A 23,643-nucleotide genomic window follows, 5' to 3' on the forward strand; every position below is an offset into this window, starting at 1 on the left:
TTTGTCTTGGGGCCAGGTCTTGGAATGGTTTGGGTTGGATACCCTTGGCAGGGACCCCTTCCACTGGAGCAGCGTGCCCCAAGCCCCTGTGTCCAACCTGGCCTTGAGCCCTGCCATAATATGGAAGGCCAGGAGCAAACCAGGACACTTCACCTCTTCCATGAGCTGGGTGGAAGCCTCTTCCATGAGTTGCCTACCCCAAACCCTCATGAGCATTGCTGGAAGCTTCTGTCTCCCCATGGATCTGAGGCTCATGAACCCCCCAAGTCCCCTGGGGACTCCTGTTTCCCCCTGGAGCCAGGGACAGGGAATACCACAGCTCCAGGCTGCCTGTGGGGAGCTGGAGGCCATGGACAGCACATAGAGATGAAGACCTTTTGTGTATGGAGCCAGGAAGTCCTCAGTGCCTCTTTGGGCTTCTTTGCCCTAATGGGGACCCTCTTTTGGGTCATGGCATCCAGTATTCACAGGTTTGCATCCAGGGTTTCTGAAACAGTGGGGATTTTTTTGCCAGAATTTCCACAGAAATTTAATTCCAAATATTATAAACATTATAATATTATACATGATATATAAACATTATAATATCCATTATAAACATGGATTTTTGATGTGTTGGACTTAGAGAAAACCACGTTTTGAGCATCCCCCTGGTGAAAAGCCTGCACAGATCTGCAGCAGGAGCCCGCTGCCACACAGGAGCTGCATGGTTGTAAGTCTCAAAGTGCTGAATTCTCCACCTACAGTGACATTCGAGGGATGGGAGCAGAGGAGGGAGGTGGCCGGCCCAAGCAGTGCATCAGTAAATCAGCCCTCCCCTCTTGGATGTCCTGTACCACTTGGCTCCTCAAGGTCTCCCTGCACCATAAATCACTGCCGCTTCCCTCCGGTGATGCTCCTGCATCCCAGCTCCTGCAGCAGGGAGCCATGCTCAGTGCCAATCCACTCCATGTTCCTGGGGGAGCAGACCCACATCACAGCCATTCTCAGCCTAGCACCAAGTGTTCTGGAGGTCAGTGTGAGTTAGTACCCAAGGACACCGGCAGAGTGGGATTGTTGTGGGATAACGAGTGGGATAACTCATGTGCATCCAGCAGGGAAGTGCTGCTTTGGGAATCACCTGACTGAGCTCAGCTGAGGATGAAGAGATGATTCATTGATTCCAAATCCTAAGCAGACAGAGGTGGAGGTCATTCTGGGATGCTGGGGGTGTTATTCCAACAGAACAACAGGATCAGTAAGACTTCATTTATCTATAGCCCCTTAAGACAGTTGTGTTGTGTTGTGTTGCAGCTCGGGTGGTTCATGCAGAGATGTGAATAGCTGAGATGCTGAAAACCAGAGCTCCTTGATGGCAGTCACTTGGTGTGTTTGCTGGTTGCTTGTTCCCTAAAGCTGATAGCCCCCACACTGCAAACACTGGTTTGAGCTCACCCTTTCCTTAGATACATTGAAAACAGGGGGAAAGGTGTTAAGTTTAAGCTCTGCTTTTGCATTCTGGTCCAGTGTTTTTGCTCTTGATGGGTCTCTTGCAAGGCTGATTAATGCCCTATAAAATAACCTTGTGCTAAGGGCCCTTTTATCACTGCTGCTCTCTTGCTGCTCCTTGGAGGTGGAGACAAAAGCAAGGAGCAGGTTATTGCCAGGCTGCTCACGAGCAGCATCCCCTGCGCTGCCGCAGCATCACTCCCTGGCCTGAAGCATCCTGCCCACCCCGTCTGGATGAGCAGGGCTTGGAGCTGAGCCTGCCAAAGCACCAGCTCCACACAGGAGATACACAGGGCAGGCTCAGCCCCAGACCCAGCTGGTGCTGGCACCTCAGGGTGTTTTGCTCCATTAGGCCTGGGGCTGTCCTCATGCCAAGAGCCATTGGAAGGAAGCACAGGGTGGAGGTCAGCCAGCGCTGGATCTGAAAGCTTCCCAAAGGAGCCCTGGGGTTGGATTACAAGTGAGGAGGATGCTGCTTTGAGGCCTTCATCTCCATTCTCTGCATTGCAAAGTAGTTTGGCTGCCCCTAGAGCAAAGAAAGAGGTGACAGAGCTGAAAGCTGGGGGACCAAGGGCCTGGGCATCGATATCTGCCCTTCAGTGACTGCTGCAGCTATATCAAGGCACTTTGTTGGTGCTTGCCCCAGTTCTCTGGCTGTGTTTTAAGGTGTTGCCATCCCTGATGGATGTCTCCAATGAGGAACGTTGCTGATTTCTGTCCCTTTCAGACCTTTTGTGGTGGTGCTCCCCACCTGCAGTCTTTCACCATCATGTCTGCTGTCATTCACTGCCTTGCAGTCAGGCTGGGATGAGCTCTGCTCTTCCCTCATTCTGCCTTATCTCCAACCTGAACTTCCCCTGTTTCAGTCTGAACCCATCACCCCTTGTCCTATCACTGCAGTCCCTAATGATGACCCCCTCCCCAGCATCCCTATAGGCCCCCTTCAGACACTGGAAGCTGCTCTGAGGTCTCCACGCAGCTTCTCTCCTCCAGCCTCAACAGCCCCAATGTTCTCAGCCTGTCAAAGTCTCAGCATCCTCTGTGCTGTTCCTCACTCAGCAGCCACAGGAGCAAACCCAAACCCACGGCCCTGCTCTCTCCCCATACCCAGTGCACAGCTCCCTGTGTGCGCTCCCACATCCGTCCCACAGCATCCCGTGCTCCCCACATCCTCCTCCCGTGTCAGAACCACAGCGAGCAGTTAAAGCAGGAGGAGTGCATGGAAGGGCAGGTAACGGCCTTGTCTCGGTGCCTCCAATGCAGAAGCACCCACAGAGCATCATGAGATGTGTTCCACAGGGGAAAGCAGCCACCTCCTGCCCTCTGCTGCTTTCCCGGAGCTCCGGGGCTGATTAAGAAGCACTTACTTAAGCTGATGGGTTTCAAGTGATGCTACCGAGGGCAAACGGCTCTCTTGGAAGTGCCCATTAAGGTTTCAGTTTCCCTGCGTGGTGCTGGGGTGTGAGCTGCTGGAATGACCTCTGCTGGCAGCCAGCGGCTTCATTAAATAGTGAAGAGCTGAAGGGAAGGGCACAGCCAGATCCTCATTGCGTTTCCTGGTCCTAAAGGAAGCATCAGTGATGTACTCCTGTGCTTCAAGACCTTGAAGTGAATCCAAGCAGTGAAGGAACACCTTGTGTGACCCTGCTCTGGTGGGTCAGACACTGCTCTGGTGGGTCAGACACTGCTCTGATGGGTCAGACCCTGCTCTGGTGGGTCAGATCCTGCTCTGATGGGTCAGACCCTGCTCTGATGGGTCAGACCCCGCTCTGATGGGTCAGACACTGCTCTGATGGGTCAGACCCTGCTCTGGTGGGTCAGACACTGCTCTGATGGGTCAGACACTGCTCTGATGGGTCAGACCCTGCTCTGGTGGGTCAGACCCTGCTCTGATGGGTCAGGCCCTGCTCTGATGGGTCAGACCCTGCTCTGATGGGTCAGACCCTGCTCTGATGGGTCAGACCCTGCTCTGATGGGTCAGCCCTGCTCTGATGGGTCAGCCCTGCTCTGATGGGTCAGACCCTGCTCTGATGGGTCAGACCCTGCTCTGATGGTCAGACCCTGCTCTGATGGGTCAGCCCTGCTCTGATGGGTCAGCCCTGCTCTGATGGGTCAGGCCCTGCTCTGATGGGTCAGCCCTGCTCTGATGGGTCAGACCCTGCTCTGATGGTCAGACCCTGCTCTGTGGGTCAGCCCTGCTCTGTGGTCAGCCCTGCTCTGATGGGTCAGACCCCGCTCTGATGGGTCAGGCCCTGCTCTGATGGGTCAGACCCTGCTCTGATGGGTCAGACCCTGCTCTGATGGGTCAGACCCTGCTCTGGTGGGTCAGACCCTGCTCTGATGGGTCAGATCCTGCTCTGATGGGTCAGGCCCTGCTCTGATGGGTCAGGCCCTGCTCTGATGGGTCAGACCCTGCTCTGATGGGTCAGACCCTGCTCTGATGGGTCAGACCCCGCTCTGATGGGTCAGGCCCTGCTCTGATGGGTCAGGCCCTGCTCTGATGGGTCAGACCCTGCTCTGGTGGGTCAGACCCTGCTCTGATGGTCAACCCCATGGGTCAGGCCCTGCTCTGATGGGTCAGGCCCTGCTCTGATGGGTCAGACCCTGCTCTGATGGGTCAGACCCTGCTCTGATGGGTCAGACCCTGCTCTGATGGGTCAGACCCTGCTCTGATGGGTCAGACACTGCTCTGATGGGTCAGACCCTGCTCTGATGGGTCAGGCCCTGCTCTGATGGGTCAGACCCTACTCTGGTGGGTCAGACACTGCTCTGATGGGTCAGACCCTGCTCTGATGGGTCAGACCCTGCTCTGATGGGTCAGACCCCGCTCTAATGGGTCAGACCCTGCTCTTGTAATGCCTTGGGGATTGCTGCAATTGGTGGCTTAAATCCAGACAGTTTCTGGTGCAGAACTTCTGCCTTTGCCCATTTCTGACTTTAAGGGGGTTCATTTTCAGGCCTTGTCACTCAGAAGCTTTAACCATGTTCTCCCATCATAGAATCCCAGACTGGTTTGGGTTGGAAAGGACCTCAAAGCTCATCCAGCTCCAACCCCTGCCATGGGCAGGGACACCTCACACTAGCCCATGTCACCCAAGGCTCTGTTCCTGGAGATCCACACACACGTTTCCAGAGCCCCATTGCACCCTTAGCATAGACCTGAGCTGTTCCTGCCCCTCTTCCCATCCTGCTCTTGGGTTCCTTTCGCTGCAGGGAAGGAGATGGGATTTGCCACCTTTGCCTGCAACCCAAGCGCCCTTTCCCATCCCATCCCATGGGATCGTGCCACCTTCCCTCTGCTGCTGGAAGCTTTCCTGCCCTTGGTTCCCTGTGTCCTTCCCAAGCCAAGGAGCAGTGAACCCTGTGTGTGAAGGGTTTGCAAAGGGGCCTTTAAATGTGGCCCTGAGGCCTGCTCCTCCCAGTGTTTTCCCATTCCATCCCACCCTGCTCTTCCTCGTGCTGCTCCATGTGAGATGGGGCTCACCAAGCAGGGTTTGGGTTCCCCATGAGGCACCCGGCTCCTCAGGGATGCTGTTCCTCAGCTCTTCCAAGCTGCTGGAGAGGTGGGAATAGCTCGAGGAGCACCAGGAGATGCAGTCCAACTCGAACGGGAGCGGCTGCTCCAAGCACGGCAATAAGCTCTGGTCCTCCAGCCCATGCAGTGAAGCTCCCATCAGAGGCAGGCTTCACAAATGCTTTATAAGCGGGGCTTGCAATCCATCATAGAACCATAGAATGGTTTGGGTTGGAAAGGACCTCAAGATCATCCAGTTCCAACCCCCTGCCATGGGCAGGGACACCTCACACTAAACCATGGCACCCAAGGCTCTGTCCAACCTGGCCTTGAACACTGCCAGGGATGGAGCATTCACAACCTCCCTGGGCAACCCATTCCAGTGCCTCACCACCCTCACAGTAAAGAACTTCTTCCTTATCTCCAACCTGACCTTCCCCTGTTTCAGTTTGAACCCATCACCCCTTGTCCTATCACTGCAGTCCCTGATGAAGAGTCCATCCCCAGCATCCTTGCAGCCCCCTTCACACACTGGAAGCTGCTCTGAGGTCTCCACGCAGCTTCTCTTCTCCAGGCTCAACAGCCCCAGTGTTCTCAGCCTGGCTCCATACAGGAGCTGCTCCAGCCCCTGAGCATCCTCGTGGCCTCCTCTGGGCTTGTTCCAACAGCTCCATGTCCTTCTGATGTTGAGGACACCAGAACTGCACCCAGTGCTGCAGGTGAGGTCTCACTCTCTCTGCTTCAGTTACATTCCAGGAGCAGTCTCCATTTGTTTAATGCAGCATCTCCCATCCAGTCCCTCTCTGCCCCGGGTTGCGTTTTGCAGTGGTACTTGCTGGGCGAGTTCATTACCTCTGCGCTGTGCCTGGTGCTGGTGCTGGCTCTAGGGGTGGGCATTGGATGGTTTTCCTTGCCTGGGAGCTTTGGATGGGGTTTGGTCCTTGGGAGGCTGGGACAGGCATCCTGTGCCTCAGAGGATGGCGATGGTCCAGGCTTGGTACCCCTCACAGGCCATGCAGAGGCAGCAGCATCCTGCAGGTACAAGGCTGGGGATGTGCATTAAGCTGCTGTGCCTTGTGCCCTCATCCTGGGTAGGCAGAGCTGATGGAAACAAGTCTGAATGATGTGTCCTATGGAGCCAGGCTGAGAGAGCTGGGCTGGGGCAGCCTGGAGAAGAGAAGGCTCCTGAAGGGGAGACCTTAGAGCAGCTCCAGTGCCTAAAGGGGCTGCAGGAAAGCTGGAGAGGGGCTTGGGACAAGGGCCTGTAGGGACAGGCCAAGGGGAATGGCTTGAACCTGCCCGAGGGGAGACTGAGCTGAGCTCTTAGGCAGAAGCTCTTCCCTGTGAGGGTGCTGAGGCGCTGGCACAGGGTGCCCAGAGAAGCTGGGGCTGCCCAGAAGCGTTTCTACCCTTGGCTTCCTATACCTGTGCTCCTGGCTCCCTCCTCTGGTCCTGGCAGAGCCGGGATGCAGCTCCCAGCCCGCAGCAGGGCTTCAGCTTGGGCTGAGATTCCTGCTCCAAGCTCTGTTTCCCATAGCAGGCACCTTCCCCTGGGACCATCCCATTGCAGGGGAGCTTCCTCGCTGCTGGGAAACGGCTGGGAGCTGACTGGCATTAAATCCATTTCTTTCCCCCCTCCTTTATATGGTTTGGTTGTTCCTGTAATAGTGAGCAGCAGCTTTCCGGCTGCTGGGGGCAGCTCTGTCCTAGCAGAGACCATCTCAGTCTCCTCCTTGCCATTCCCATTCCTCAGGCCTGTGGCTGATCTGCTGAGCCCATCGTGGCCCTTGGCCTGGCATCACCGATGCAGGAGTCCCTGTGCTGTCAGGTACCTCATCCTGCTTGGGAACAGCATCCCATGGAGACCATCTGTCAGCCTCAGTCAGAAGCTTTATGTGCACAGATCCCTTGAGCAGCCACCCTTTCCTCCACCTCCTGCTGCCCATAGCTGCAGGGGGAACAGCTCATGTGCAGTGAAAGGGGGGATTTCAGAGGCAGGAATGATGTTCCTCCAACACCCCAGAAAGCTTTTTGGGGATGGAGGTGCATCCTGAGAGACAGAGCTCGGAAGAGAGGCCATAGTGAGGGCTCAACATCAAGGGGCTCCTTGGGGGTAGATGGACACAAGGTCTGTGCTGAGCCTGTTGAAATCCCCCCATAGCATGGCCCCAAAAGCTCTCACGGGGGGAGAATCAGAAGGAATGGGATGCTGCTGTTCCATCCTGGTGGGTACCAGCTTTGTATCCCCAAATCCCACTGGTGCCTGAGCTCCAGGGATCACAGGGATGAAGCTTGACCTCACCTCCCTCCCTGCCATGGAATTCAGTTTGCATCTTGCTCTGTGTGCAGGAGGAAGAGGCTGGATTGGGATGCAGCATCCCTCCCTCACTGGGGAATGGCTGTGTTGGTGCAACGGGAAGGGCAGGTCCTGTGTTTGTGCCTGTACCCATGGGTCCTGGTGTGGTTTGGATGACCCTCAGGCTGTTCCCTGATGCTTCATTCCCTTGCAGAGCCCCCCCAGTCCTTAGGTAGCACAGGGTCTCCCTGGGGGTTATTTTGCCATGTGAAGACAGCAGCAGCAATGACAGCTGGGGCCATTCCCAGCCAGGATATTTGCTCCTAATGCCCTTTCACTGGTACCCACAGAAAACACAGGGTATCCCCAAACCCAGCATTCCAGCAAGCCAGGAAAGCCGCTGTCTTCCCTGGCCCCTTCACTGCAAAGGGCTGCCAGCCCCTCCTGGATGCTCTGAACGGGAGCCAGCTTCCTGGGGAGAAAACACTGGGATGTGGGTTTAATGGAGCCTGTGCAATGGCCTGGGGCTGCCATAAACCATGTTGCTGTCTGGGCAATGAAAGGAGCTGCGGGGAGGCAGGACAGCTCCTGATTCCCAAACCTGCTCCAAGCTGGCATTCCCACAGCGAGGAAACCTGCTGCTAACCCCATGGCACCTGCAGCGAGGACACAGGGGTTCCCTGGTGCCACCAAATGCCATGTCAGGGGGTAATATCCCCACTTCTTTGCCTTTGCTGCAGCAATCCCAGGGGGGTTTCCATCCACTTGGACCTTGGGAACAAAGGGAACCTCTTTCTGGCCCCACAGACCTGAGTGACATCCATCCATCATGGGATTTATGGATAGTCCTGCAGATCCAAGCCTTAGTGGGGCCGGGAGGCCATTGGGATCCTTTGATTTTCCAGACTTGATTTGAGGGATATAGGCACATCACAGCTTTTTGGGATGCTGCAGGTCTCCCTTTCAGCAGGGATGGAGAAGGGAGGAATTCATCCCCTTCTGGCTGCAAACAGCATCTCGGAGCATCACCGTGTATCCCTGGGAGCCGGCTGGAGGCAGGGATGGATGGAGCAGAGGGAGGAATCCCACATTGCTATTTGTGGAAGGCACTGAAATGTTCCCGGCTCCAAAGGCTGCAGTTTGGAGCCCGCTGGCTTAGTCTGGGGGGGAGCAGGGACATTCCCGTGCTGCCTAACGCCACCGAGGCCCCTGCTTTGTGCCAGGGTGCAGCTTGACCCCGGCTCTGGGTGTCGATGCTGACCCTGAAACGCTGATACAACACATAGTTTCTCCTTAATAGGGCATGGAAAAGGGGATGCACGTCAAGGCCAGGCTTTTTTGCTCATGTTGTGCCTTTCCCTGTCTTTATGTGATCCAGAAATACATTGGTTGAGCCTCTCCTGGGTAAACTTAGCCTAAAAATACGAGATGATCTTGGGCCAGATGCTTCCTGCTCTGGAAGTATCGTGGTCCCAGGCTGGAAGCCAGCAAACAGAGTGGGGTTTGTGGAGGTTGGAAGGGTCGTTCCTTCAAAACGGTCTGAGATCCTGGTGAATCTGTTCAGAGACATCCCCAGCTCCTGGCCTGCTGGGCTGGTGTGACTCTGGGATGAGGACCTCCAATGCAGATGTCCCCTCGCTGTAGTGATAAGACAAAGGGGAATGGGTTTAAACTTAAATAAGAGAGATTTAGGTTGGAAACAAGGCAGAAGCTCTTCCCTGTGAGGGTGCTGAGGCGCTGGCACAGGGTGCCCAGAGAAGCTGTGGCTGCCCCATCCCTCAAGGCCAGGTTGGACACAGGGGCTTGGAGCAAGCTGCTCCAGTGGAAGGGGTCCCTGCCCATGGCAGGGGTTGGAGCTGGATGAGCTTTAAGGTTCCTTCAACCCAAACCATCCCATGGTTTTATGATCCAACTTGGCACAGTGCTGGAGCATGGATTCCCCAAGTGCCATCCCAAACCTCACCATCTCCATGGGCTTTTGAGCAAGGTGTTCCTCCCTAGCCCCCTCCCCATCCCCATCCCCATGCCCTCTCCTCAGTGCTCACAGGCTGCTGTGGAGCTGGGCTGGGGCAGGGAAAGAGCAAGGCTTTAAATAACCTCCTCTAGGATATATGTGTTTGTGTTGGATGGTTCCTGGGAGCCGGTTGACAGCCGAGCTCCAGGAACATTGGGATGGGCCAGGGAAAGGGGGAAGGAGGGAGCTCCTCATAGCCTCTGCTGCAAGGGAAGTGTGATACTGCACCATGGTGGAGGGAAAAGGGAGCTTTCCTTGGAGATCAGATGTCTCCTGCTTGTTTTGTGTCTCAGCGATGGGGAAAGGTCACACACTGTTGCTGCGCTGGTCCATCCAGATGGATTGAGGATGCTTGAGGTACATCCCTGGCCTGTTTGCTTTACTATCTCCTGACTATGTGGCTACTCCATCCCCCTTTCCTACCTGCTTTCCTCCTGGACATCCTGAGCTTCCACAGCTCCATGCAGCCCAAAGCTCCTCTGGAGGATGAGGCTCAGTGGCTCCCTCTGAGGGGTGGGTTCAGAAAACGAGATGAGCAGCAACCTGCAGGCTGAAATGGGGGCACAGAGATTAGGGTGCCTTACACCCAGGTGGATTTATTGCCAATATAGACCTAGATGAAGCATTCAGTGGTGATTTCCACAGCACTGGGAAGGATCAGCACCTATCCCACCATCTGGACATGAGCTGGTTTTGTCTCATCATGCCCAGGGATGCAGATGGAGAAGAGCACCAGGAGCCCACAGAGTGTGTAAGCAAGTATTTCTGTTCACATTAAACCAGCCCAGTCTGAGCCCTGGGCCCTTAGGGCTCCTTAAATCCACCCCTGGTCAGCCTGGCTCCAGCCTGGCCACAGCCACAGTCCCTGGGGAAGAGATGGGAAGACATTGATGGAGTTGTGGCTCCTCATTTTGGCCAAGAGGAATTTTCCATTGGGAACAGCACTGATGGGGTCTACAGGCAGTAACTGGCACTTGAGGAGCATGGGGATGAAAGGAGAGAGAAGGATGGGGCCCACTGGGGTTGGTGTGTTTTGGCAGCCCAATAGGGGAAAAAGTGGGAGCAGAGGACAGCAGGAACAGGAGCTGGAGAGGGAGATGGGGGTGAGGAACAGAGTGTCCTGCTGTGTCCCTTCCCTCTGGAGAGAGCACAAGGAGCTTGAATGGTGGATGGGGTGGGAATGCCAAGCTTGGATCAGTCCAGAGAGGGGAAGGGGTTGATTGAGGGAAGGATTTGATGGTTGGACTCACTTCAACGCAAGAAGAGCGTTCAGGGGGGACACTGAATGTGTCTGCTCCATGGGCTGCTCTCACCGGTGCTCCACCAGCCCTGGACCAATGAATCCCTGCGGAAGAGGGAAGAGAGAGGAGAGGAATGAAACGAAGCTTTTCCCACCCTGGCAACCGTCTCCACTGACATCTAGTGGCAAAACAAGGTGAGGAGGGAAGCTGGGTCCTCAGGGACTGCTGCTCCCATAGGCAATGCTGGGGTGGGTGTTTGAACATGTGTTTTACCAGTGCTGTACTGGTTATACTGGGATTCCCTGCGTGGTTTGCCTGGCTCCATCTCAGTAGGGCAGCAAAGTGTGGCTGGAAAACATGAGCCCCCAAACCCCATCGTTGGTGTTAATGAGGCCCTGGGGGGGTTTAGACAAAGAGATAGCAGGAGGCAAAGCTCAGCGGGGCTCTGGATGTGGCCATCCCATACAGGAGACAGATTAAACGGCTGGACCATGGATGCAGAGCTGGTGGTGGAGGTCCCACTGCGCTCTGTCCTTCCCTCAAGGCTTGGGACCAGCTCCAGAGCAGAGGCGTCTTCACCATGCTGTTCCCAAAGCAATTCCAATTGCTTCCCAGCATGTTTATGAGGACCTTCTCTTTGCTCATCAATGCTACATGGTCCAGCCCAAAACCAGCGGTGGTGGCCAGGCCATCAGTGGCAATGCCTCTTGGTGGGAATGGTGGCCATCAACCTTCTAATTTCATAGAATCATAGAATAGTTTGGGTTGGAAAGGACCTTAAGAACATCCAGTTCCAACCCCCTGCCATGGGCAGGGACACCTCACACTAAACCATGGCACCCAAGGCTCTGTCCAACCTGGCCTTGAACACTGCCAGGGATGGAGCATTCACAACCTCCCTGGGCAACCCATTCCAGTGCCTCAGCACCCTCACAGTAAAGAACTTCTTCCTTATCTCCAACCTAAACTTCCCCTGTTTCAGTCTGAACCCATCACCCCTTGTCCTATCACTGCAGTCCCTAATGAAGAGTCCCTCCCCAGCATCCCTATAGCCCCCTTCAGACACTGGAAGCTGCTCTGAGGTCTTTGCTGTGACTGACTGAAGAATAAAGGTTAAACCAACACAAACAGCCCATTACGGCTGTTGCTGACCCCCTCACCTCCACCTGGCCACGAGCCATGCTCCCGTCACCTCTGAGGTGGCTGCAGTGCTGTGCTCTGTAATACCAGGTATAGAACCAGGTGAATTAGAGTTAGAGCCATAAAATGGTTAGGGTTGGGAAGGGCTTTCAAAGCTCACCTGGCCCAACCCCTGCCCATTGCAGGGCCATCCTCAACTAGACCAGGCTGTCCAGAACCACCTCCAGCCTGGCCTTGAATGCCCCCAGGGATGGGGCATCCACCACCGCTCTGGGCAACCTGTGCCTGTGTTTTACCACCCTCATTGTAAAGGATTCCTTCCTCACATCCAGCCTCAATCTCCCTCTTTTAGTTTAAACCCATCACCCCCCATCCTATTGCAACAGGCCCTGCTAAAAAGCCTTTCCCCATCTTATAGGCCCCTTTTAAGAATGGCTGCTCTAAGGTCTCCCCTTCAGGAGCCTTCTCTTCTCCAGGCTGCCCCAGCCCAGCTCTCTCAGCCTGGCTCCAGAGCAGAGCTGCTCCAGCCCTCGCAGCATCCCCGTGGCCTCCTTTGGGTTCTGGGCTCAAAACACCGCGGATTGCCCCAACCCAAGGGCCGGACATTGCCCTTGGCCCCACTGAGACTCATGAGGTAGCGGCTCCAGTATGGACCCCTGAGGGACACCACTTGTCACTGTTGTCCATCCAGACATGGAGCCATTGACCACTGCCCTCCGTATCTCTGCAGTTTATCACCCTGTGCCCGTTTATACCGGTTTTAGAGCCGGTTTAATGCCGCCTGTGTGCGTCCATAACAGCCTGGTAGAGCCGGAACCCCCCGGCAGCGATAGGGTTAAGCCTCCCCAACATGGCGGTGCCCCAGCGCACCGGGAAGACTACATTTCCCATCAGCCTCCGCTCGCCACCCCACGTGACCCAGACGGCCCAATGGAGAGCGGCGGAAGGCCGATATAGCCCGCCCTAAGGGCCCGCTCCCTCCTTTCCGCCGGGCGGCGCGGCTCAAGATGGCGGTGCAGATCTCCAAGAAGCGCAAGGTGAGGGCAGCGGCCCGGCTCGCCGCAGCTGCCGAGCGCCTCCATATTGGCGGGGTCGTGTCGGGGGCGGCCGCGGGCCTCGCCGGGGCGGGGCGGCGGCGTGGGGATGGCGGCCGATGCGGGAGGATGGCGGCGGATGCGGCGCGGAGGCCCGGCGGGGAACATGGCGCCGGCGGCGGGAGGCCGGGGTGAGGCAGCGTGCGGGGGCCTTGCGCGGGTGCCGGTGTGAGGGGTTCAGCCTTGGGTCCCCACACAGCCCCACGGGGGGCTTGCACAGGGCTCTGGGCTTGTGTGCACAACGCAGGCAGGCTGGAGTGGTGCTGGGAGCGAGCAGTAGTGCTGGGAGCTGAGGAGCTCCCATAGTTTTCCCTCCTTCATAGTGGGAAGCGTTGGGAGTTACGTGACTCCCGGCTTCTATGGGTCAGAGGAGCCTGGACAGTGCGGGGCTCTGCCTGTGCTGGAGAGGGAGGGAGGCCTTGGCGCTGTCAGGGTGGAAGTGCGAGGACCCTGTGGGGCTGGTGAAGGGATGGGAGCCCCTTTAATTTGAGGTTTATGCGGAATCAAAGCACTGTTGCAGGACCCAGCAGTGAGGTGTGATGTCAGCCTTCGGCGTGAAGTGTGGCTGTACCGAGGGGTGCACCAGGCAGTGGGGGAGGTTCCTGTTAGACTCAGAGTCCCAGACTGGTTTGAATTGAAAGGGACCTCAAAGCCCATCCAGTTCCAACCCCTGCCATGGACAGGGACCCCTTCCACTGGAGCAGCTTGCTCCAAGCCCCTGTGTCCAACCTGGCCTTGAGCACTGCCAGGGATGGGGCAGCCACAGCTTCTCTGGGCACCCTCACAGGGAAGAGCTTCTGCCTTATCTCCAACCTGACCTTCCCCTGTTTCAGTCTGAACCCATAACCCCTTGCCCTATCACTCCAGTCCCTAACGAAGAGTCCCTCTCCATCATCGTTGTAGCCCTCTTCACATATTGGAAGAAGTGACTTGTCTATGGGAATTCCAGGGAAAATGCTTTTATTTCTCCCCACTGCTGCTTCTTTTCCATGGAGGGGGAGGCATCAGGTCTGCAGGATGATCCCATGGATGGATGACTTGCTCCAAGATGGGAAGATGATGTGTTCAGGCTGAGCTCTTGAAAAGAGCTTGACTTGGTCCGTTTGGTTTTCAGTTTGTCGCTGACGGCATCTTCAAAGCTGAGCTGAATGAGTTCCTGACTCGTGAACTGGCTGAAGATGGGTACTCCGGAGTAGAAGTCCGGGTCACTCCAACCAGGACCGAGATTATCATACTTGCCACCAGGTACCTGAGATCCTGCTGTTGACACATGGGTCCTGTGCACGGCACTGTTGGGGATGTTGCTGCAGGCTGGAGCTTCAAGTGGTGACTGTTATGGGAAGCAGATCCTGAAGTGATCTCTATTGCTACAGCAGTGTTGCAACCCCTGCTCAGTCTGGAAGCTCTTTGGGACGGTTACAAGCTCTGACTTGGAGGCTTTTCTCAGTCATTCTGTCCTTTCTTTCCCAGAACTCAGAATGTCCTGGGAGAGAAGGGCCGCCGCATCCGGGAGCTGACAGCTGTCGTGCAGAAGAGGTTTGGATTCCCTGAAGGAAGCGTTGAGGTAAAACTGTCTCTGTTATAGCAGTGCAAGCGGGTTGTGCAGTTTGCTTTGTGCAGTGTCTGGATGGTGTCAGCTGAAAGGGGGCTTGACTTAAAGATAACTTGGATCGTGTTTTACGTGCTCTCACAAATGCTTTGCTGGTTGGGGTGCTTTGAGTGCTGTCACTTTGGCTGGGTTTCTCTGATTTCCCAGCAAGGATGCAGATAAAGCTTTCTAAATTTACTTGTAAATATGTTGTAGAATGTTGTTGTCCCAGTATTGAGGTGAGAACTAGTGTAACAGCATAATGTTTGATGGTTGTACCATCACCCTTTCTGAATTCATAATGCTTTTGTCTTTATACTGTTCTGGTGCAGAAGTATCTCTGAGATTTAAGTATGATACTGTAATAAAATAGACTTTAAAGTGACACCAGACCATTGACTGGTCTTCTAATGTCTGAAGTTTGGTGCCCTTACTAATACTCTACTCTAAAACAGATTAGTGGCAGGGGGGAATGTGTTGTCTGGGGTGATGTTCACATTTATTCCTGCTGGGCCAGTGTTGCTGGATCACATTATACAGTGAACGTTGCTGATTATCTCCAGCAACCGCTTAAATAGACTGCATGGCACAAACCCTCACAGAGCACATCATGATTTGTCAGCTCTAGGAATATCATGTGCATGAGTTTGAACGTTTGCTTCTTATGAAGCATCAGATTTTGGGCTCTTGGAGATGTTGGATTAAATACACCTCGCGCTCAAAGCTGTCAAAAGTCAAACTATTTCTTAAGTTGGGTTTTAAACCTTAAGCAGACTTATGTAACTGAGGTGTTGTAAAAACAGTCCTTGGGATTGTCTGGATACCTCTGTCCCACGATCCCACATGCTTTGGAGCTGTTTGAAGCAGCAGCTCTTTGACACTGCACCATGGAGGTTTATAAATAGTCTGCTGACTTTCAGTGGAGTCTTGCTGGTGTGTCTCACCTCTGCCAGGAGTAGGAAACTGGCACCAAAGGAGTTAAGGGTGTGTAGAGTCCAAGGATTAAGCTTCTACATGTAAATGTGGGAAGACTAACTGAACTGGGTGTAGAGGATGGAGGCATGGAGTAGTATGACGCTCCTGTGTTACGAATTGAAAGTATCTTGAGATACATCCCTGTTCCTGAGTTTACTTCTCTTCCTTTGTAGCTCTATGCAGAGAAGGTGGCCACGAGAGGTCTGTGTGCAATCGCTCAGGCAGAGTCCCTGCGGTACAAGCTTCTGGGAGGCTTAGCAGTGCGTCGGTGAGTGGAGCAAGCACAGTGAGGAAGTGTGCAAGCCGAGTGTGATGGCACAGTGAGGAAATGTGCATAAAGCTTGCAGTTACTTCCCTGTGAATAAATGGGTGGAGGAGTGAAACACAAATCTCAAGCCTTCTGGCTGAATTATGGTTCAGGTGACACTTGGCCTTGCTGCTTAGATCCCTTCGGTGATGATAAGATGACGAGTCAGAAGTGGGTGCCTCTTGATGTGGTATCTCTGCAGCATCATGTTCTGTGATGCTGCATGTGGTTCTTCAGCAGGAGCATCCTGTCATCATTGGTTGATTTAGAGGCATTTGTCTGAGAAGGGATGGGAAGCTATGCTCCTGATGTGGCTGTATTAGCTGCCTCAGCTGTGCAGCTTTTCTTATGTCACTGTGCTTGTCACTGTTCCCACAACCTTACAAGGACCATAAGTCAGAAGAGCTGTGTTTGACAGTGCTAAAACAATGTGGAGAGTTCTGCTGCTTTGTGGAGCACTGGCAGAACTTGGGGAGCAGGGGGTTATGTTCAGAAGGCTTCCTACAAACAAAAGTAGAAGTGCGATTGCCTGTGCTTGAAACCGGGATAAAATAGCTCCGTGGAGCCATTTGGATTTGGCAGACTGGGAGTAACCCAGTGGCTGTTGCTCTCTGCCTGCAGAGCCTGCTATGGTGTCCTCCGCTTCATCATGGAGAGCGGTGCCAAGGGCTGCGAGGTGGTTGTGTCTGGCAAGCTCCGAGGTCAGCGAGCCAAGTCCATGAAGTTTGTGGATGGTTTGATGATCCACAGTGGAGACCCAGTGAACTACTACGTTGACACAGCAGTGCGTCACGTCCTTCTCCGGCAGGGTGAGTGCACGGGGTGCAGATCCCTTTTGTAGCTGTGCTGGTTCCTTGGGTTGGGCTTCAGAACCAGAAGATCTCAACTGTGGTATCCCATGCCTGCAGGTTGGAGGTTTCCCTCTCACCTGTGGGGTGGTAGCTCGCATGGTTTTGATGCACCACTGATCTGGCAGAGTAGTTCAGTTGTGCTTATTGTTCAGACTCCAAAAAACTGTTTTCCTGGCCTTTTGCAACTAAACTCTTGGTGTGGACTTTGCACCTGACATCTGAAGTAGAACTTTGTGTTTGGGAGTGGGAAATGAAGAAGCAGCCTTCAGCAGACAAAGACTTGGGTGTTCATCCCACACCCACTTGTGTAGTGGTGGGGTTTGAATGGTTCCAGTTGAGCACGTGGCTGTCACTTGTATCCTGTGGTAGTAAAACAACTTGCATGAAACACAGGTTGACTGAACTTGAACTGTTGGCAGTTTGAATTCTGGCTTTCTTGGCTCCTAGGGGTAGGCAGACAGAGCATTGGAGCTACAAGATGCACAAAAAGGCCAAATGCAGTCTTCCCCTATAGCTGTGCCCTGGCCAGTCTTCCCAGCTCAACCAGCCAGGCCTGCTTACACTTGTCCTTCCACCTGCTAAAACACACAACTAATGCATCTTAGTTGTTGCTTAATTGATGCAGGGGTAGTAGCATAGCCAAAGCTCTTCTCCACCTTCCTTTCAGTGATGATCCGATGACGAGTCAGAAGGGATGTCCTTGTGTCATTGCAGCCTGTTCAGTGCCATGTTCTGTGGTGCTGTGCTGAGGCTGCCTTGGGCAGGATGTCCTGTTCATTGGATGATTTTGAGGCATTTGTCTGAGAAGGGATGCAAAAACCCTCAGTGCAGCTTCCTAGGAAAGTGAGTTACCCCAGGAAGGACAGGTTTAAACCAGGGTAGGCATGACTTAGGGATAGAGCATGTTTTCATCCTAGTCCCAGGCTGAAGTTAACAAAGGCAATGAACTGGATAAAGATAAAACATGCTGATTTAAATTTGGAGTAATGGAATTTCTGAGCTTTAGCACATTCAAGGCCAGGTTGGACAGGGCTTAGGGCCACCTGGTCCAGTGCAAGGTGTCCCTGCCAGTGGCAGGGGCCTGGGACTAGATGGTCTTAAGGTCCTTTCCATCCCAAGCCATTCTATGATTTGTGTTAATCAGCTTGCATCTTAGTGTTGTCAGGGGATGGTTTTGGTGCAGAAAGCATGTTTTGTGGGGTTTCTCCCTGATAAATGGGTGCTTGATATTTTGTATTGTCCTGTCACTCTTTACAGGAGTACTGGGAATCAAAGTAAAGATTATGTTGCCCTGGGACCCAAGTGGAAAGATTGGCCCCAAAAAGCCTCTTCCAGACCATGTCAGCATCGTGGAACCCAAAGAAGAGATCTTGCCCACCACCCCCATTTCAGAGCAGAAAGGTGGCAAACCAGAACAGCCAGCCATGCCTCAGCCGGTCCCCACTGCCTGAGGGGTAAGTGCCTCTGTCTGTGTGGTGGGAGGCAGGTTTGGGGAAGATCCATGTGGAAAGGGTGACATGTCACCCAAGAAAGGCTGTTGGGGGGGAAAAAGGTGCTGCCTTGAACCAGGCAATGTTCAGCTGGACTTGGTTTAGAGTGTTGCCCTGGATGAAGAGGGCATGGTTTAAGGCAGGCTGCAAACCAGCTAAGTACACCCTTCAGTGAAGATGAGATGACGAGTCTGAAAGGGAATATCCCTGTGCAAGTGCCCTGTTCTCATGTTGTGTCCTACAGCATGAATTTGGGGACCTTGGATCACAATTTGATTGACTTAGAGGCATTTGTCTGAGAAGGGTTCAGTGCCTTGGGTGTTTTCATGTTAACGCGACTGCTACCAATGTGCAGTTGACAGCACAGGGTATCTATCCCAAAGTGGGTGCCATGGGGGGTATAGTTGGAAGCCAGTAACATTGAGCACAATGCTTAGGCTAGTTTTGTAAGTCAATAATGGCAAGTTTGAAACCCTCTCTGAATGAAGAGCTTCTAAGATGGAAATAGATGGCTTGCAATTGTCTCAAGAGCTGCTCTGAGTTGTTCCCAGTGAACAAGTGCAATTTGCTGGCTTTCTCTGAGAGCAGCAGGAAGGAGAGGGCCTAAGGCTGCTTCCAGATTCCTCAGCTGCTGTTGAAAGCAAGGCTGTGGTGGTCTGAGTGAATGAGGAGCTCGTCTTCATTTTAAACCCCTGATGAAGAGTCCCTTTCTGGTGTCCTTGTAGGCCCCCTCCAGCATCTGATGGGAACCTTCAAGGATGCTGGAGAACGGACTCTTCATCAGGCACTGTAGTGATAGGACAGGGGGAACGGGTTTAAACTTAAATAAGGAAGATTTAGGTTGGATATAAGGCAGAAGCTCTTCCCTGTGTGGGTGCTGAGGCGCTGGCACAGGGTGCCCAGAGAAGCTGTGGCTGCCCCATCCCTGGCAGTGTTCAAGGCCAGGTTGGACACAGGGGCTTAGAGCAAGCTGCTCCAGTGGAAGGGGTCCCTGGATGGCAGGGGTTGGAGCTGGAGGAGCTTTAAGGTCCCTTCTAACCTCTGTGATTCTATGGAGCTGGCTTTGTGTGAGCAGGCAGAGTTCAGGGAGTTTGCAGGGCTCCTGTGGGGAAAAGGGGATCATTGGCTAAAATGCAGGAAGTGAGAGACTGGAAATCATGGAACAAACATGGGATCATGTTTGTTCAGTATTTGGGGTAGGAGAATGGTTATGGGAAATAGCTTGCCACCATCTCACTCGGTATTCTGTTTTTTATTGTAGGGTTTGTAACATCTGCAACCAGAAGCTTGACTGTCCTGAAAACATCTCTTAATAAAATCAGAAAAGACAGTGTTTGTGGAGGTCCTTTCTTTGTTTCCCAAGATGTATTCCAGGAAAGCCTTGCTCCACTTTTGGTATGGAAGGAATTCTCTTGCATTTCTTCCGGGTCGTGTTACCCTTTTGGAGTGAACTTAGGAGACCCTGATCTAAAAGTGGGGACAAAATGCTGATGTTTGGTAGAGCTGGAGCCAGCAGGCTGGTTATTAAGAGGGTCATGGATAACATGAGCTAGAGTAGTGCTGGTACCTCTTCACTTCCATGCCAGTCCCTTACTCCGAGGTTTCCAGAAGAGGGAGCTTTTTATCAGTGTCCAAAGCAGTCATTGTAGTTTACACCTTTGTGGCTTCAACTGAAAGTGTAAACTGAAGTGTTACTGTATTCTCCTGAATGCTTTTTGCACCTCTGTACATCCATTTATTTCCCTTGGCACTGAAAGGATGTTCAGTGTGTGACTTTGAGGCCTATAGACCACACAGGAACATTAGAGCTCCTGTTAGGGTCAAGTAACCTTTGCCTGGTAGAGATGGGGAGTGGACAAACTCCTGAGTAGGTGTTCTTACACAATAGCTGGGGAGAAGAAGTAAGTGTACACTCTTGAGTTTCAAACCTGTCCTAAGCTTTGAGATGGAAAGAGATTGAAGCAGTTGGGGAAACACTTGTCGTCCTTTGAGGCTTGAGCAGACAGTCTGTTACTTCTCACTGTATTAATAACTGGCTTTAATTAGCTGTAGGATGACATCGTTAAGCTGATAAGAGATGACAAGGCTACCTAAGCTGTTGAAATGTATAGTCTGTATGCAGGGATGTGTTTCCACCTCTGTTCTATTGCTGTATGAATGTAGTTGTTCCTGTCTGTTGTGGTGAAGCTAAAGCCTGTAGGTTAAAGTGGTGAGACTGAGCATTTGGTTAAGTTTCAGGCAGGATTCTGGTTCTGTCAGCACCTTTCCCACTGTGTTTCTCAAACTCCAGTGCAGTAATGGGAAGAGCCTGTTACACACACCCTTAGAGATCACGTTGTGTGCAAGATCAAGACTTTCCCCATTTAAGAAACTCAGAACCTATTTGCTGCATTAAAACCTACAAATCTGCAAACTGCATTGCTTGGGAATGGCTTTGACAGCCAGATGGCCGTTTTGGGGAGGCTTCTGTGCAGGCAACTGGAATTCCAAAGCGACAGTGTCAGGAAATGCTGTCTGGCAGCAAGTGTGGGTATGTGAGCCGCAGCCTGCCTGTTCCCAGCTTCTCTGGCAGGTCTCCTGTCAAACAGTTGTGCTTCCTCAGGGTGTAGGAGAAAGTGATTGCAGGTTTCTGTGCACATCTTTCCATGGAAAGCTTTTAGAAGAAGTTACTCTTAAGTGTTAAGAGTAAGCAATGCCAACATCAAATTTTGACTTTCTGAATAGGAACTTGGATTTGGAAAGCAGTTCCAAAAGGCAAGATGACAGACCAGTTTTGTCACACTATAGGAGCAGGAAATGCATGAAAGCTGGAAGCAATAGAAGAGTGCAAGGATTTGCATGTTGTGTCTAAATTCTAGTACATCCCAATATGTGAGATGATCATCAGCTAGGGGTTTCTCCTGCAGTCCTCCAGTGAGGGCTGGCTCCTGGAGAGTATGAGACTCCAACTTGGTCTCATGGTGCTGATCACTGGTAGCATCAAGATGTTCATTTGCTTGTAAGACCAAGAGATGTGCAAGTAGTGAGCTTAAGAGTTAGGATTGTGTACTTCTTTTCTTACTAGATCAGTCATGTGAGAAGTTGAGGACATCAAGGATTTATTGCTCTGGTGAGATTTCCCTCTGGAGTCCTGTGTCCAGCTCTGGGGCAGCAATACAAGAGGAATGTGGAGCTGCTGGAGTGAGGCCAGAGGAGGCCATGGAGATGCTGCAAGGGCTGGAGCAGCTCTGCTCTGGAGCCAGGCTGAGAGAGCTGGGCTGGGGCAGCCTGGAGAAGAGAAGGCTCCTGAAGGGGAGACCTTAGAGCAGCTCCAGTGCCTAAAGGGGCTGCAGGAAAGCTGGAGAGGGGCTTGGGACAAGGGCCTGTAGGGACAGGCCAAGGGGAATGGCTTGAACCTGCCCGAGGGGAGACTGAGCTGAGCTCTTAGGCAGAAGCTCTTCCCTGTGAGGGTGCTGAGGCGCTGGCACAGGATGGCCAGAGAAGCTGTGGCTGCCCCATCCCTGGCAGTGCTCAAGGCCAGGTTGGACACAGGGGCTTGGAGCAAGCTGCTCCAGTGGAAGGGGTCCCTGCCTGTGGCAGGGGTTGGAAATGGGGGACTTTAAGCTCCCTTCAACCCAAACCAGTCTGAGATTTTAAGAAAAGCTGACCTAATACAATTCCGTTGATCGACATGTTGTGTATTAAGTGTTATTTTTTTGTCCCTAATCACTAGATTAAGCCAAGTGACTTGGATTTAAGGATGGCAAAGAGCCTTTCCAAGCCTTTTTTAGGAGTATTTTGTCTCCATCCAAACTGTTCAAGTGACCGAGGCTGCCAGGGCTTCATTGAAAAAGTTTTATTGCAAAATTAGACAACTGTCACTGTGTGGTACAAGAGACAACAAAAGCCATCAGACGCCTGCATCCACATGATGCACATTATTCACAACGTCCCACAGTGTGTTCCTGCCTTTCCCACCCCTTTACCCCCCACCCCAATCCTCCAGCGTGTGGGTTTCAGTGCGCTGCTTCTCACCAGGTAACATCTACTGTACACCCTGGGCTTCAGGCTTGCTGTGCATTTGGGTATATCCTTGTGAACTGCTTCCTACCTCCCAAAAAAGCACCTGGGAATATGAGCTGGGAAGGGGCTAAAGGACAAGAATCTCCCATTCTGGCTGGCTTGGATAAGGAATTAAAGCAGATAAGCTTGTGTAAGCTTGCAAACCTCGAGCATGCGTGGCCAAGTACAACCTGGGGCATAAGCTGCTGAATTTTTGCTTGTAGGAAGCACCTAATAAGAGAGTTGCTGGTTTTAACTTAATAAATAAGTGGAAATAGTCCTGTTTATGGTCTGAGAAAGTGCAGTATTGGGCTTCTGTGAGGAACCTGACAGCAAGCACATGGGCAGGGAAATAAAAGGGAGAGAAAAGCAATGCAGTTTTGCTCCTTGCTGGGTTTGAGTTAACTGGCACTTGGACTGTAATGGATTTCTCCCAGTCATCTTATCATGGTTTGTTTGCAGTGTCTCTCAGTGCATAGCAACTTCATTGCTCATGGGATTATATCACTTACTTCCTTAAGTATTAACCTGATATCCCTTAGAAGATAGGAATAGCCTCCGAGTCTAGGCTGGAGTAGGCTGTGAAACATGCTCTTTATCAAACATAAATAAGAGTATAACTATGAATACATTTGGTTTTCAGCATGCTGTTACCCAGGACAGCCATCAGGGAGCTAAAGCATCATGCAGAGGAGCTTCAGAAAAGTGTCAGGCAATGGCAACTCTAAAAGCTTTGTATTTAAGAACCTCCTCCAATCCCTTGGCCTGCAATAGGAGCTGACAGCCACCAGCCCTGCTTTAACTGGGACCACCTTTGCAGTGGTAACTCTGATGCAGAAGCACCAAGAGGAGTGGAGTTCCTCAGTTTGCATGGTACAGGATGTTCAATTCCAGATGCTAGCCCAAGACCCCCCTGGTGATCCCCAGGGGTGTGCAGCAGAGCCATTTCTGTCATGTAGAGTGCTGAAGGGACCTAGCTTTGCTCTTAGGGGTATCAGCTGGCACCAAAGCCACTTCTCTGTGAAGTGTTGAGCAAAGCTCTGCTTGGCTTTGCAGTGAGTGTGCTAGCTGTGGAGCTGATAGCTTACTGCAGATGGAGTCATCCAGAGCAGGGTTAGGCAGGACAGAAAGGCACAACTCCATGCAGTCTCCATTCTTACATGCTGTCAGGCCCTGCTCACCTCCCAGGACCACAGAAGAGGACCTTAGAATTGCCCCTTTGTGCTCTGTTATATACCACTGAGAATAGAAGAGGGAAACAAGGAACAACTGCAGAGCAACCTGAGCAGCTTTGGTGTGGTGCCACATAGCAAAGGAGGAGAAAAGCAAGCAACAGAGCTCAATGTGCAGAAGCATTTGAGATGGAAGCATGAAGGGCTTGTGCCTTTGTAGAGCTGGTGGTAGCAGCAAGGTACTTAGCAGGAGGCCTAACTAATGCAAGGAGGAGGTAGGCATCAGCCTGAGCATCGCAGCTGGGATGGTGCATGCCAGTTCCTTTCTGCTCCTGGTGACCCTCTTGTGCCAGGCTCCTCTCTGGAGGTGGGTTTGTGCAATAGGTATTTTGGGGTGAGGTAAAGTGTATGCTGGTTTCTCATCACAATGCA

General features: G+C 52.7%; 1 protein-coding gene and 3 non-coding genes across 4 annotated transcripts; all 4 read left to right on the plus strand.

Moving 5' to 3' along the window:
* The first annotated feature begins 12,577 nt into the window (after nt 1-12,577).
* RPS3 (ribosomal protein S3) lies at nt 12,578-19,328 on the plus strand. Its single transcript, XM_061351427.1, has 7 exons — nt 12,578-12,730; nt 13,902-14,032; nt 14,258-14,351; nt 15,524-15,618; nt 16,279-16,466; nt 17,766-17,962; nt 19,260-19,328. The coding sequence occupies exons 1-6, from the start codon at nt 12,701-12,703 to the stop codon at nt 17,957-17,959; spliced, it is 732 nt and encodes a 243-aa protein (XP_061207411.1). The 5' UTR covers nt 12,578-12,700; the 3' UTR covers nt 17,960-17,962; nt 19,260-19,328.
* On the plus strand, nt 15,799-15,945 carry LOC133211234 (small nucleolar RNA SNORD15). The gene has a single exon (XR_009725153.1). It is a non-coding gene; the product is annotated as a small nucleolar RNA SNORD15 (small nucleolar RNA).
* On the plus strand, nt 17,170-17,317 carry LOC133211235 (small nucleolar RNA SNORD15). The gene has a single exon (XR_009725154.1). It is a non-coding gene; the product is annotated as a small nucleolar RNA SNORD15 (small nucleolar RNA).
* On the plus strand, nt 18,165-18,302 carry LOC133211236 (small nucleolar RNA SNORD15). Its single transcript, XR_009725155.1, has one exon. It is a non-coding gene; the product is annotated as a small nucleolar RNA SNORD15 (small nucleolar RNA).
* Nucleotides 19,329-23,643: the final 4,315 nt, after the last annotated feature.

This window comes from Neopsephotus bourkii, unplaced genomic scaffold, assembly GCF_033783945.1.
Source record: "Neopsephotus bourkii isolate Nb327-2 ecotype Australia unplaced genomic scaffold, CSIRO-AGI_Nbou_v1 NB_580, whole genome shotgun sequence".
Taxonomy (NCBI): Eukaryota; Metazoa; Chordata; class Aves; order Psittaciformes; family Psittacidae; genus Neopsephotus; species Neopsephotus bourkii.